The 15,729-nt window shown below is 39.6% G+C and overlaps 1 protein-coding gene across 1 annotated transcript in view; it reads right to left on the bottom strand.

Moving 5' to 3' along the window:
• HECW1 (HECT, C2 and WW domain containing E3 ubiquitin protein ligase 1) overlaps window positions 1-15,729 on the bottom strand; it is a 177,678-nt gene that overhangs the window by 75,524 nt on the left and 86,425 nt on the right. The window contains exon 6 of the mRNA XM_062567920.1: window positions 696-838. Coding sequence (XP_062423904.1) covers window positions 696-838 — 143 coding nt within the window. The remainder of the gene's footprint in view (window positions 1-695; window positions 839-15,729) is intronic.

Below are 15,729 nucleotides of genomic sequence, written 5' to 3'. Positions count from 1 at the left end.
GCTCTCCTCAGTAGCTGGCTCCTTCCCCCTCTGCTTGTCAAAGTCTAAACCTTAGAGTTTGAAGCCACCTTTTTGGCTTTGTCTACACACTACCTGTCATTCTCAAATTGATTTGTGCCAATTTGGCAACACACACCTTTCTAGGACATTCATACAAAGGGGAAGCAGGGCAGGGCAGCTGAGCTAAAGTGAACTGGTTATTCCCTGGCAGAGCAACGGGTCAGAAAGATTTAGTTACATATGTGACATATATATATTTATAGTATTTTCATTGTCCAGCAATTACAGTAACAGAGGAGGACCAGATCTGGCATGACTTTAACTCATAGGTAATTCCCTGAAACATGAAAGCAGCCTGTTGATAGTATTAGAACAATATTCAAATTGAAAATATTGCACTCTCCAGATTCGCGGCCATGATACAAACAAAACAATTTCTTTCTTAATTGCCAGCTCTCGTGTTTCAAAACACAATGGATATTCTTATAGAGTGAATTCATTGGCTGGCCCATAGTCCTATAAATTCTAATTAAGATCACCAACATCATTCATGAGACCACCATCAGTTTTAATAATTCCTGCTCAACAACACCATAATATCACTATAATGATATACCACTAAAGATTTCAATTGCTTTTTCGAAATGGCAGTGTACTGCATAAACAACACAAGGTAGCATGAGTAGGGAATTTACCCTATAGCATGTCTCTCCAAGAGGCGCTGAACCGGCATGGAAAGTTTTCCGAGGAAGCGCTTGATGATCGGTCGGCTCTTTGCAAATTTGTCTTTTACTTCTATTTCCAGGACATCAGTGGGCAGGGAGACGAAGCTGAACTGCTGTAATAAAGGAAGAGCACAGCACATGAAGTTGGTGGCTGGGCCATGATAGTGTATTGTTGTCAGCACCTGATTGACTTGTGGGACTCTCTAGCTCTTTCTCAGGACAAAAGCAGTCCTTGACACCAAGGCATAGGCCTACAAAATAAAAAGAACCTGGCCTCAAAGCAGGCAAGTGAAAGCACTCTATAGAAATCATGTAATGCTGCAGCATCAGGCTTGTGGAATGCAGGAATTTTGTTTATTCACGTCATATTTGCATCTAAAGACTCTAAACAAGGCTTGCTTATGGTAAGGACAGTACACCTCTGGAAATCTAACATTCTCTGCCATAGCAATGATTATTGATCTAAATATAATTGGCCAGATTCTGGATTTTTTTTTAACGAATTTCTAATAATTCTAATTGCCTTGGAGAAAAGAGCTGTGTGGAAGTACAACTGAACTGGCAGGCTGGAGAGATGTTCAGCTGACAATTCCCTCCAAGTGAAATTAGTGGGAGCTTTTCTATTGTCACCTATAGGAGGGCATAAAACTGTATTATCTCCAAAACTCTGCTTTAGTAAGCACCCAAACATAATGGTATCATCTTGACCATAAATGATTATTCAAATGCTTTTGACTCTGATTAACAGTGATGAACTCATCATCGAAACCCTATAGCACTCACTTTACCTAAAGAACAGGAACAGTGGCATCATAGCATGTCCTAGCTCTGAGCTGGCAGGCCAGCTGCTAGACATGACTGATCATGCTCTCAGCACTACTTCTGATTTCTACCTTGGCAACATTTTTTTGTAAAGGCTCCTCTGGAATACTGCCAAAAGTCAGTCAGAGGTTATTACTATCCTATTATTCTGGTGACTGACAAAGTCTGCTTGTAGAAAATTGAGATTCTGGTGTCTGGCTGTAACTTGCAACACTGCAAGAAAGCTTGGATCACCTAAAACAGCCATCTCAGCTACATCGGTGGTTACTTCAGTCACTTTGTAGAAGACAGAGCAAGATTAATGGAAACAGTGGAATTTGTGCCAAAAAATCACCATCTACAAAAGAACATTTTAAGACTGCAGGTGTTTCTGTGTAAACACTCTAATACATAATCAAAGTACTAAGCAAGTTTTTTTTTAATAACCAGAACTGAAATTTATTACACGTTTTGTAAGCGTATGTTATTGAGCTATTTATTTTTATTTACTGCAAGCTAAGGCCAAAGAGCACCTCCTTCAACCAGTTATGAATTACTTGTGCCATGCCAGAGTCCTCCTTGTGTCTGGCTGCCTATTTGTAGCAGTTCAGCTGTGAGGCACACTTTAGCTATTGAGAAGCATGGATCTAGTGAGGTGAAGGGCATACAGTCCATGGTTTACAGATAAGAAGTCTTGAAACCTCTCCCCTCTCTCGCTCATACCTGCCCCATTTCAAAAGGAAAAAATCTGAAAACACTGTTCATCTGGATCAATCTCATGACCTGGTTTGCAGCATGACCCCACAAAGAGCTGAACCAAAAGGTAAGCCATGGCCCAGGCAACCAGAACAAATGATACAGGGGAAGATAAGAATGAGGACCCCTAAAATGAGTATTGGGGAAGATAAGAATGAGGACACCTAAAATGAGTATTGTCCCTGAGCACTTTGAAACATGTAATCACCACCTCAGCTGATTTGCTTTTAAGATGATCTATTTTTATTTGTAAATAAAGTTTCAATAAGTTTTGGGGGAATGTATGCATGCAAACTTGAGGCAGAAACAAGGAGAGTGATATTTCAGGTTGTAAGCACAAAGTCGTCCATGTGTAGAGCTTCTAGGCATAGGAGCATTAGGGCATTGGAGATTATGGATCTGCCAATAGGTAAACCAAAGCTCTATTTAGGAGTAACAGTGAAAAGTAAATCTATTTGCTAACTTGGACTCGCTTGCTCCTAGATTGGCTAATTTCAGTACAGTCTGGGAGCTGGTGGTATGGGTCACTGAATCCATTTTCCAAACACATCTGCTATTATTAGGACATCATCAATCACAAAAGGACATCTCTACTACAGTGGGTCTGTAGTGGGATAACTATAAATCTGCTGTTTGCCTACAGTTGAAAGGTCAGTACTGAACTGGAAGACTTCGGTAGTAAGTGAATCTTGAGATGGATGAAATAATTTTCTAGCTTTCCCACTGCCAAAGACAATATTCCCCAAAGAGTAATGCTCTGGATTATTGAGGCCTGGAGTTAAGCCTTAAATTGTTTGTTCTATTGAATCAAGATCTGATTTTCAGAAATGCTGAGTCCAAACAGCTTCAAGTGAAATCACCATGAGTGGGATATGCTGTTAAATAGGCCCTGAAAAAATATAAATAATCAAATCAAATCAAAATGTAAAACATCAAATTAAAATAACAGCTAAAGCATTATTTTAATCTTATTTTGTACATCTTCTGTAACAGACTACCAAAGAGGCTAAACCATACTAAGGGGAGAACATTAATTCCACACGTATACTGAAAGTTGCCTTATAAAAATAATTTGTTATTATCATTAATAATAGTAGTATTTTACCTGCTAAGCCTATTGGGAAACTGCTACTTCATGCACTTACAAGGCAATCAGAAGAAAGGAATTAATTTGTAAATCAGTGAGGTTATTGTAATGTATTGCAATTTGTTATTTAATGAATTCTTCATTACACTGCTATTGACATCTTTAGTGCAAAAAAAAATCTGTGTGGGGTAAAACACAAACACACACATGTAAAGACTGGACTGTGCACAAGTAAAAAGTAAAACCTAGGCTAATGATCTGCACCTTCCTACATCATTAATTTTTTGTCATGTGGTGCAGCTGAGGTAAATCAGAATCTGCGTGGACATTTGTTTCTGCAAGGCTGGAGGGAACCAAGCCCGATAATCCCCTTCTTGCACAAGAAAGATACTAACATTATGCAAGTACAGGTATCAGCAGAGAGTCTTGATGCATGGAGGAAGGTACGTTGGAATCAAGCTAGGGAAATACTTCTGTTTCCCAGGACAGCTGTGTCACTCAGACATAAAAAACAGTGATGTTCCATATACTCCACAAAATCAAATTGTGTTCTGAGTACATCACCTGCAAGTGCTGTTGCATCTCGGGATACACAAGACTGCCCTATGACCAGACTCTTCATCCATGATCACAGATCCCAAATGCTTCTGCTAGCAGCACATTTTGATACTTTAAAACAGTAATATTTTGGAAGCACAATTATGCCTTTAAGACCTCAAGCATTCTGTGTAGCAGAGCTCAAAGGATTTACCATTTGGAAATAACTGCAGTTTTAGAGCAAAACTGAAGTCAGTGAAATGGCATTGGAAACAGCTTGTAAAAGTGATAATTTTATGTAATTCAGTCTTCCATTATCTCAGCATTTTCTGCTGCTGTTATTCTCACCCAGTTAAATTCTTGATGGACGGGATTTTCCAAAGGCAATCCCTGACCATGGATGCCTCAGGTTTAGGCCATCCAACCTGACAAGCCCTAAGGAATCCTTGCAGCAGAAAATGCTGAGCACTTGCCTTTTGAAAGATGAATCCTACCAAAACATGTAGGTTTGAGAAACTGAAAATCACTTTCAAAAATCACCAATCATTTTTGAAAACATGTAGGTTCACATGATACTTAAAGATAGGATTATCTTCTTTGGATGCAGAAGCTAATCAGTGTCAAGCCCTAAATTCTCTCTCTTCTGTTTTATTTTGACAAGTGCCAGTCCCTTTGCCTTAGCCATGAAACACTGGCTGCATTTCCACTGTTCATGACTTGGCATTTAACATCTCATTCATCTGCGACAGAAGGGACCCTGAATTTCATGGTTTTCTCTAATATAACTAATGTAACAAAGCAGTAGTATAATAAATTGCACTCTGCTCCTTGTCTAATATTTGCTAACTGTCACTCAGCAACAGCCAGTTTGTGCACTGAAGATGATAGCGTAAACTTCCTATCTGTATTTTTTTTTTAAGTTACTGATTATGAATTCTGCAGTACCCTTGGTTTCACACTGACTGATGTTGTGATGAATAATTCACTCCAAGGAGGGGCAAGAAACAGGGGCTATGTGATCACAACTTGAAATAAAAACCGACTCTCTTCTAGATGAGGAAAGCTAATGTTGCTTCTCATATGCACCCACGAACCACCACTGATAATATCAGCTAAAAGGGAAGCATTTTATGAATAAGTTTGCTGCCAATTTTTGATATTACTGTTGCTTTTTTACTGCAAGTCTTCCATTATTTGGAATCTCAACAGATTTTTTGACTGCCATTCCTTGCAGCCAGATTCCTGTATGTTTTGCAGCTGATATTGGCTACCTTCCATTTTCTTTCACCATCTAAGACAGCAACCCTTAAGTTATATATTTTCATTAGGGCCATGGCTCATTTTCTGTGTTCTTTGTTTGTCCATCCTTTTTTCCCTTTTCCTTTCTGGTAGCACAATGGCTGCATCTACATTACTGCATAAGAAAACTCTAAGGTGGAGGCTGTAGCCAAAATGACTGTCTGCCAATTTTAACTGCAGCACTACTTGCTGGGATAGATCAGAGGTAGCCCAGATGCAGTCATCCCTAGGGGGGCTCACAAGTGAGCCCTGTGCTGTGCAATGCTCTTCATGACTCACTTTCATGCCACCTGGCAACTCTGTCTCTCATCTGGCAATTGCTATCCTAGCTGTTCCCCTGTGGCGATCTCAAGAGACTACTGTTGAGTAAACGATAAATTAGGGACCCTTCTAGAAGGCCCTTAACACTATCTGTTGTAAGGACAGCTGAAATCTGTAAATATCTCAAGCCTGAGGCCCGTCTATCTACAGAAGCATTAGCGATAGCAAGTTCATGAATACCTGGTCTTCAAGCTGCTTTTGTGACTCACAGTCTCAGGACCAAGAAGCCAATATGCATGTTTCCATCAGCTACGAGAAGAAGTCTTGAAGATCATCTTCTCCACTCAAGTTCAGAATTGGCAAATATTATGACAATTTGATTAATGGATTTGAAATAACAAGATCTGGTTCAAAGCACATGGAAGCAAAGAGGAAGAAAAAGGTTTATGTGGATAAAGACTTTACAATAGTCCCACAGGATAGCAGAAAACAGTATCTTGCAGGAGCAAGTTTATCCAATGTAACCATGCAGCTCTGAAATCCTCATGACAGCTATATCAGATCTGTATCACCAGTGATAACCCTTATTCCCAATATCTCCTCTGCCAATCACTACTATTCAAATTGTGTCATCTAGAAAAAATAAATCTGAGTTTTCAAATTCATATTTCTCCTCAGAGCCCCTACCTAAGAGACTGTGGGCAAAGGCAAAAGAGGAAGGATTACTTTCTGTCATAAGTGGTGGAGCCATGTCAGATATTTGTGTTCTCATCACTACCTCAAGATTAGGTCCACCATACGTATCTAGAAACAGATTACGGGTATGACATTTACCTCTCAGAAGGGATGTTTCTATCAAAAAGCCTAAGAAAATCAGGTTTTTTTAAAAAAAGTAGGCATTTGATCAGAATGTCTGTCATGAACTGAATCTGTTTTTGTTCATTTTTAAATTCTTGCCAATAAAAGGAAGAACCTACTCTTGCTTTCCTCGTTGAAGTTGCTGGAAGCTGAGTTACCCAATAATTGCTGGGAATCTACTGAAGCAGCCAGCTTACAAAACATTAACATGCAAAACAATTAGGAACCTTTCATTGGTGTTTTCTTCCTGGCAAATATGAGTCACAGCACTATTTCAGCATTTCCAACAGCAAATGCAACATTTTATAGATTTTTTTTTTTTTTTTGTTTTTGCCTCCCCAGCAGGACACTGTACTATAAACCATGAAAATTCCTTTCATTTCCATCAAAGATATGTCCTATGCACCTATGTAATTCAACTGTTCTGTAACAAATATTTTCATTAAGATTAGAAGACTCCAAATGAGGTCAAGACATTTTATTAGAACACGGCAGATATAAAGACTAAAAAGGATTTTTCTTCCTGGCAATTTTTCTCAAATACCCTTCCTTCACTTTAATACCATACTATGGCCTTACTTTACAGGAATGTATATCTAGGAAGGGTGTGAAAAAATATTTTTTACAAGTTTGCATACATTAAAAGGATGAATACTATATATGGGTTTTGTGTATTTTGCTGGAATGGGAAAAAAAAAGATTTGTGGAGTCAGGTATAAAAATGTTACTATCTATGTATCTTCAGGGGACTTACTAGACTTTGAAATAGCAGGAACCTTTTCTTCTGCAAGAGTAGAGGCCTGAGGAGATTCCAAGCTGTGCCAAGCTTTTGGCAAAAGTTAAGTTTCCTGAATTGCAACTGCTAGTACAAACTCTGCAAGATGGGTCAAGAAATTCATGGAACCTACTGGAACCTAAAGACAGTAAAGTTTACATTGAAACCGACTGTAAAAGGGTATATTCAAGTTTACATAAACAGGCTTTTTCCATAGTCAAAGAACAAAGTGAAAATAACATTTCTGGCAGTTTTTGAAAAAGTTACATCAGAACATCAGGATTCAAAAGGGTTAGGCTCTCCAGCTGTCCAAAGGTCAACCAAACCTAGGAATGGCTGCATGCATGCAGTCTTTTTGTTGCTGTGGTCAGATTTTGTCTGCTCTCTTTGTAGTTCAGTACCAACATACTCGAAGCAAGTCAAGGATTTCAACATAAATGCAAACTCATCTATAAAAAACAGCTACAGCTACAAGGCTAAAGCCCCATTCAAGAAAAAGGCTTTGTCTAATGATTGATTATGTATTTGTTTAGATAACAGCAGAAAAGAAGTCACAGGGGAAGGAGAGTCCACAAAAGTTTAAGAGTCAAATCTGATGTTTTTACTAGATTTCCTAAAGAAATGAATGTAAAATGCTTTATAAGAAATGAAAGTTGGATGGATCCTTAAAAGGTAACACAGGACCCAAAGCTTATAGTTGATCTGCAATGGCCAGCGGATAGAAGGATAACAGAAAATAGATTAAATTTATATTCTCTGATTAGTCCAACCTGAGAATTACCCACCATGTTGTTTTATTCACACTGTGTCACTCTGCATATAACATCAACTATCACTTGGTACAAAATGGCTCTTAGAATCTGAGATGATACATGATACAGCATACTCCACAGAGGACATGGCAGACTGCCTCAACAAAACTGCCAAGAAATTATCATTAAGAGCAACCTGTTTCTCACAGGGTGTCCAGCTGTACAAACAGCATCAGATGTCAGCTCACTCACATACTGGACCAGCTGTCCCTTTGTCCGAGCCTTACTGGCTGTAGGTTAGATGCAGATGAATGCAGATCATGGACTTTCCCCACTGTGAGGAACCCCACTGGAATAACAGAGTGATCAACTAGCTGCGCATCTTGCCTGGCCCTGGAAGACACTTAGTTTGGAAAACCGACCGAGTCAGTGGCTTTGGAAGAGAGTGCAGGAAAGCTCTAGATGCTGAGTTGGGGAGAGGGAGAAGATCTTTTCACTGTCGTCCAGAAAACTTTTTGTTCTGTTGAAAGCAATGGGAGTATTTCTGAAAGGAAATCATGTGCTGAAAATCTGAACAAAGGAAAAATTAAAGATCTCTGGATACTGAGGAAAGATAGCATGTGCCATGAGCAGCTGTAGGGAAGCCTTATGGAAGCTGATGATTCCTGATCAGTGGAATATACAGGCTATGTTTACATTAGCGAGTCATGCGGTGTTACAGGAGCAGATCTAGACAGCAAAGAAGGTGGTGCTGTGGACCTGATGACCACATCCAAACATGCTGCAAGGGTTTTATCATGCACTAACTCCACTGAGTCCCGTTCCCAGGACTGAACTCTCATTATTGGCTGAAGAATGTTAGGTGCACACCTGGAGCACATCACTTGGCTTAATTTCATCCAAAAGAAATTCAGTTCATGTGTTTTGAGACTGCTAAGTAGCAAGTCATGAATAAAATCATATCAATATCTTAGGAATTCTATAAGCTAAACCATCAATTTTGGCTCGAGTCAGTTGTAAGTCATTAGGATTCTCCTCTTATTTGCACAGATTTTACATAGTCAGCTCCTATAGATTAACACACACAGAGACATAGATCAGAATCAAAGATATGCAGCATCAGCTGACTTGTTCGTACTCTCACACCATCTCAGCAATCTAAATATACATCTGTATATAGACTACTGCTGTCATCTTGGAGCTAGATCTGAAAACACTGTTGTAAATGCCACTGAAGTGGTTTTAGACCATAATCTGCTTTTTAGTCGTTGTTTCCTTCCAGTCCCAAGAATGGTTTTGCATGCACAGATCATTCATTTTCTTAACATGAATAGATCAGACAGGGATTTGTACATGACTTACATACGGTGAAGAATGAAGGCACATGCTCATGTTGCCACAACAGAATATCCATTTATAGGATAATACAACATTTTCCAGTGTTTAAGAACAATTTTCATAGAAAGTCATGTTATAATGAAGATTAATATGTACTTTTTTAATTTTTACCAGTATTATTTGCATCCCTGAATACGGATGGTTAAAAGCTAGTATAGTGATCAGCTCTAAGTAAAACTAAGAAAGCTTGAAATGAACAGAATTCGTCCACTTACACTGATTAGACAAAGTTAATACATGTTCAGTCATTAAAAAACAGTCAATATAACTGGTGGAAGTAGGTAAATTAAAACAGAGGTGACAGGAAGAATTAGGCTCTTGATTTGGAGTTGAATAAGTGATATAATTAAACAAATTATATTTGTGATAGCTATCATGCCACAGGGACAACATGAGCAGAAGTAAATCTTAAAAGGCTGTAAATTACTTTCGATAGTTGAAGACAGATTTAGTCTTTTAGCTGAGTATTTCACTAGTGGATTACTATAGTATTCATCATCAACAACACAAAGTATTGCGATGTCACTACTATAGGGCACAGAGCTCCACTGCTGCTGAAGGCTGGGGCACCTCTACAAATAGTCTGAGAGAGTCTATTGCCCTAGGATCCAACAGTGACCACACAGTGCCAGGGCCAACATGGTATCTTATTTGGGCACGGCACAATGTTTCTCACCTTTTAGTAAAAAGGGTGCACATAAATACGTGCTGCTGTTCTGAGATCTGATCTATCTTTCTACTGAATTACTTAGAAGTTGGATAGGATTTTCAGGGAGTTGATATCCTAGATTTTTCTTCAGAACTGTCTTCAAGAACCAGTTAAGATTCTTCTTCTTCCCTCAGGTATTGTCTACAAATTTCTTAGAACAGCAGAGATTGAAAATATTTGAGGACTCTCATGAGCAGTAGAATATATGACTAGCAAGACTGATAGAGTCTTTTAGGTGGAAGCTGCAATTGCAGTGTACTTCTTCTGGAAGAATATACTAAAATGATCTGCTTTTTTCTCACCTTAACTCATTCCTGAAGGAACTGAAGTTGTCTTGGACCTTCACATTTTAACCATCACCAGATATTCAAAAAAGTGCAGCTTCAAAATCACAGCTTTTCTGACTAGTTGAGCTGTACTTGTTTAACACTTTGCTTCAGCATATGTGCAGAAATGTTATAGAGTGAAGCTATCACTCACAAGCTTTACCTAGCTGCAAAAAAGCCTTTGGCAAAACTCACAGTGAATTCAGGATCCGGATTTCACTGGGCCCATGTTGGACTCATGCTTGGGTGTAAAGGCCTTTCTGTTTCAGCAGCTGATTCTTTTGCATTTGCCAGTGAAAAGGGGGAAAAGGTTATTTAAGTTAAACAATAAAGCACATAGTTCAATTAGTGAGATATTCTTGTTGCTATTTTTTAGTTTGGACTTCTGGTGAAATCAGATAATAACTCTGTGAGGCCACAGCCTTATGGTCTGCCTCTAGTGCTCTCAGTACTGGATCAAAATCAGACCAAAACCAACCTGCTTCTAGTTTATCTTCACAGCCTTGATTCAAATATATTAAAACCTCTTGGGTGGTTCACATTTATACTGGAAAGATTCATCCTTGATCAAGTATCCTTTGCACCCCTCAGTTTTGTGCAACACCATGTATCAGGCATCTTATCTGCAGCCAACACAAAGCTTCAAGAGAAGCACAGAGTTAACTTAAACCCCATATTGCATGCTCTAGCTACTTTGACCAAATGTCTGTCAGACTCTGTCCTGCTCAGTGGTCTGTGACAGACAGGTTCAGATTTTATGATCACAGAATCAGTGGATGAGTTATAAATCTGCAGAATAAGAAAGGAGTCACAAACTGTCACCTAGACTGCTGATTGCATTCATATCACGTTGGCACTCTTGCAGCCAGCATTCAAACCCCATGCTTCCAGCACTGACAACTGTCTTCACTGTAGAGCTCTCACTCCCCAAACAGCCTCCCTCTGGCCATCTAATGGCCTGCTTGTAACCCCCTCCTCCTTCCTTCTTCTAATTTTGTGTTGAAGAGACAGATTATACGAGAATTAATTCAAGTACAAGTATTTTTGAAAGGTCGCAGGTTGTCTGAGGTGACTAGAGAGTGAGATGACAAAGAACAATATGGGAAAATACCATACTTTTATCAGATCTGACACATTCACTAAGATCTGCTAAGTGCTCTTGCAACAGAGTATTGAATGTCTCTGCTTATGCAGATCATCTTGTTCATCAGTGAAATGCAGCTGTCTTCAGAGTGATGAAGCAGCCACTCAAAATATTATTTTGTGCCTCAGCTATAAATTAACAGTATTTGTAATAAGACAGGTAAAGAAGGAAACAGGAAACTGAAGCTGCAGAGCATTAAGATGGTTTGTATCGTAGTGATGGCCTCAGACTTTGAGGAAATCAGCTCCTAGAACTAAAATTTCCAGAATTTGATGCGTCGCCTAACAGATAACACTTCCCACTACTTTAAATAGATTGGGTAGCTGCAACAGCCAAATTTTGTAGTCCTCTCATTGTCCATTTCTCAAGGCTCTCTCTCCACTCACTAGTAAATAAACAAAAAATTAAAAAGCAGTTAGCTAAAACAAACTACTACAGTTAAGAGGAATATCATAAGTATGTCTAAGGGAAAGTCCAGATGGCCTGAAGCACTGAACTTGCAAAAATCATTGAGAGAATTTGATAACCAGCTTGAGGTGCCTAAACTATTTAAACCAGTATGCTTTGCTACTTACAATCCCTGATTGCTCAAAATCCTTTAAAGAATCAAAATTAAATACCTTGGCACCGAAAAATTTCACACTCAAATAAGCTAGCACTTATCAAATTATGCAGTTGAGGGTCTCCATTATACTCAAATTTTGTAGCCAGATCTGTACTGATTGCCTGAACAATCACTGTACTCCTTGCTGACATTTTTTTTTTTTTTGAAGAGAACATGACAAGAAACAATATGGAAATTGTGTCATTATTCTAGTAGCAATATTAGAAGAGATATGGTCACTATTCACCTTCTCCAATTCTACTAGAAAAAAATGCATATTTGGGAAAAAGAACACTTCCTTCACAGATTTTCGTTGCATTTTACTTCAAGTTAATATGGTAGGACAATGGGCCTGTTACATTCTTGCAGTTTTGTGAACTGCCAGAGAGGTATCTACTTAAGGTATGCATGGGCATTATGAGGAACCTTACTCTGACCCCCAAACAGCTCAAATCAGGTGAAACTCCACTGAAGTCAAATGGCAATGTGCTGGAGCATTTTTGGTCTCTGACACCAGCACACCTGGATGGGAGGCACAGCAGCCACGGTCACTTTCATTGTCCAGCTTTGCAGGAGCATCCATTTTTTGCTTTCAGACAGCAGAAGTATCTTCCATCCACAGGACTCTTCCCAGAGCAACACATTTTAAAAGATGCAGTATAAGCTATAAATCAGTCTGGGAGGAGCTAAGCTACAGTGCAGCCAGGAAGGCAAAAGTGAAGAGGCTAAAGGGGGTACGGCACTGTGAACTACTAAGTAGGGCATTACTCCAACAACACAGCTGGTTTCTGATTCTTCATGTCTATGTTATTTCTGTTTTTATCCAGTTGCTATCTAAAATATATCCACAGTATCACTGTCACCTGCAGTGAACATCTTCTAATGAGCACACACTCTGCTCCCATCAGTTGTTTTCTGTCTGAAAAGGACAGCAAAGCAATGGACCTGATCAATTAGAGGTACCTCCTGGGCCGTGGCTAACCACTGGCTATCAGATGTGACAGGCTGGTCAAACCTGACACTTAGAGCCAGATGTAGGTAGGGGGTGGAGACAAGTGGTATAGTCAGGGCAAGATGAAATGAGGGACCCTGTTATTCATATACTAAAGAGAGTCACAGGCTGATGCATTGTCCATGATTGTTCACAGTTCTTGGCACAGTTTTGGCCTGTACAGATAAAAACACTCCACCAAACAACTGCCAGGTATAGCACATGGGCCACATAAGCAAGGGAACACTCCAAGGAAACTGCTTGTATGTGGTCACTGTTTTTGAGAGCATTCAACCACATGGATTCGAGCTGTCCAGTGTCAGCTGGCTTCCAGGAACTGACCTAGTCTATTTATCAGTACAGAGGTAGTCAAAGAATGCACCAGACTGAAAGTCAAACTAGGAGTAAGAGAACAAGTAGGACCATTAACCACAATTCAGCAATGAATTCCCTGTCTGAATACATTTCTGTTGTGTGGATTTTCCATATCTTTGTCCTCTTCTTCTGTTTTGTTTGTTTGTTGTGTAGCTGCCTGTCTCTTCTCAATGATCCTACAGAGGCCTAGGCACTGTCAGTAACTAATCTGGATCTCTCCCAAAGTACTTATCACTCATCGGTACTACACACTGCAATATTCTGCACTCTGGCTTAGCAGAACCTGATCTTATGCTTCTGTGAGTATATGAAAATGTAGGAAAACATCACAAAATGACCCTGTTCTACCACAGCAAGATACCACCTGGACTATGAACTGCCTCAGTGAACAATCCTCCAGTCCTCAGTGTGATGGCTCTTCAGCCTCACACAGAGCCCTGTTCCATGTGTCAAAATGTCACACACTACTCTTACCTCTTTGTAAGAAATTTTCACTTGCTTATGCCTTCTTGTTCAAAAAGCACTACGAAACAGATCACCCAAATGGCTCCGATTCGTGTAACTTGTGCTGAATAGTATTTGAATGGCTTGTGAAATGAGGAAGATCATCAATACTATATTTGACATGGATGAAAAATTGGCTGAGGTCTCATGGTGCTCCTACAGTGTGGTAGGAGCAGGTGGTTATTATGTAAATAGAACAACCTAGTAAGTACATGAGGGAGTATAAGAGCGTATTTAAAATACACAAGTAAACAAATCATTTTCCCTTAGTCTATAGGTTTTTGTTTTGGTGAGGAACCCCTACAAAACTGAGGCAACTCTTTTACTTTTGAATTTGCCAAAAGGTAATCAAGAGTATAAATAAAAGATTCCAGTGTGTAGATACTCTACTGAATGAAGTTTTATTTCCCTATTACAGACTTTGTCAAGTAAGTTTAGCAGTCAAACATCATTCAATTAAAAAAAGACCATCTGGCTTCTACTGACACGGAGAGATTGTGAAGTGACAGAAAATCTTAGGAAAGAATACTCTTTCCAAAATAATTCATTGCCTAAAATATTTTTTGGGGAAAAAGCCTAGTGACTGATCCATTTAATGAAATAGCAGTGATTCCGCAACAATTTTCATTTCATCTATTCACATCCTTCAGTGTAAAGTGTGGACAGAAAAATGATTACCACCACAATTTAGCAAGAGTTTGTAGTCTTCCTCCACCCCTTGCTGCATAAAGGGACAAAGTAGAAGAAAACTTCTGTGCAACAGAAACCAATATATGCTTTTCAGTGCTAACCCCCACCCCCAGACTTCAGATCAGTTGAAGTGTGTAGATCACAATCCAAGTGCACGCAGTTAATATCTCCATATCGGCCAGAGAGAAGGCAGAAACTGGACATGTGAGTAACAACGTTTGTTTTAGACTCCTTAGCCCCTAACAGACTAGCATCAGGAAAGGAGAAGCAGTGAGCTTGCATGCAATCAAGAAAACCGTGAGGCTGAAGAGAAGAGCTGGAAGTCAGCTCTTTCGCTTTCCTATGTCTGTAATTAGGCCATTTCACTGTTTCTGCTTTTCTCACTGCAAACTTCTGTTGGGAAACAAATGTCAGCCCACAAACTCAGCCATCCTGCATGGCCTGAGGAGAAGAGACCCCTGACATTTTATCAGGGTCACATTCGTATTCTTTGGCTATTTATCCTCCAGCAATGTGAAAGGATCTTAGAGAGAGAGCAAGCTGCACTGGTTGGGAGTTTTCTTTGTTAAGAGCAATACTGAGAGCATCTGAAAATCCTGTTCTCTGCCTCCCTCAGCACAGCTGATACACCCCCCTCTGAATGAGGACAGTTTGTGTCATCATTGTGTGAGGTGGTCCTCAGCATTTAACTTCTGGCTACTACAGGGTGGTTGGACCACAGCCATATCCTGTGTCCTGCTTTGAGTCAGTTTTGAGTGTCAACTCCTGGCATCTACACCATCTGCCAACACACATGCACTGAGAGACACACACGCAGTAAGTTTCCGCTTTTATGTTTCCTCACCTCTAGGCCTGTGTCTTTTGCACTTTACTGAAACATCTCTGTCAGCTCTCTGATCCTCCATGTCAGTTCCAGCTCAACTTGACCTGAGATCCCTCAGCCAAATACATCTGACATTTGGAGCAAAAGAGAAGTTGCAGCTGGGCAGATGTTTCATGACAAGGCCTTCCACTTAATTAAGTCCTGCTAAAAGTCACATTTCTTGGACTACCTATGAGGTGTGTTCCCATCTGCCATAAAACTTCTTGCTCTGCATTGGCTTACATGTCGCATAACCCAATGAGCTACCTAACTTC

Source organism: Rhea pennata, chromosome 2, assembly GCF_028389875.1.
Source record: "Rhea pennata isolate bPtePen1 chromosome 2, bPtePen1.pri, whole genome shotgun sequence".
NCBI lineage: Eukaryota > Metazoa > Chordata > Aves > Rheiformes > Rheidae > Rhea > Rhea pennata.
The sequence above is the reverse complement of the archived record's forward strand: the minus strand, read 5'-3'. Positions and strand labels throughout refer to the sequence as shown.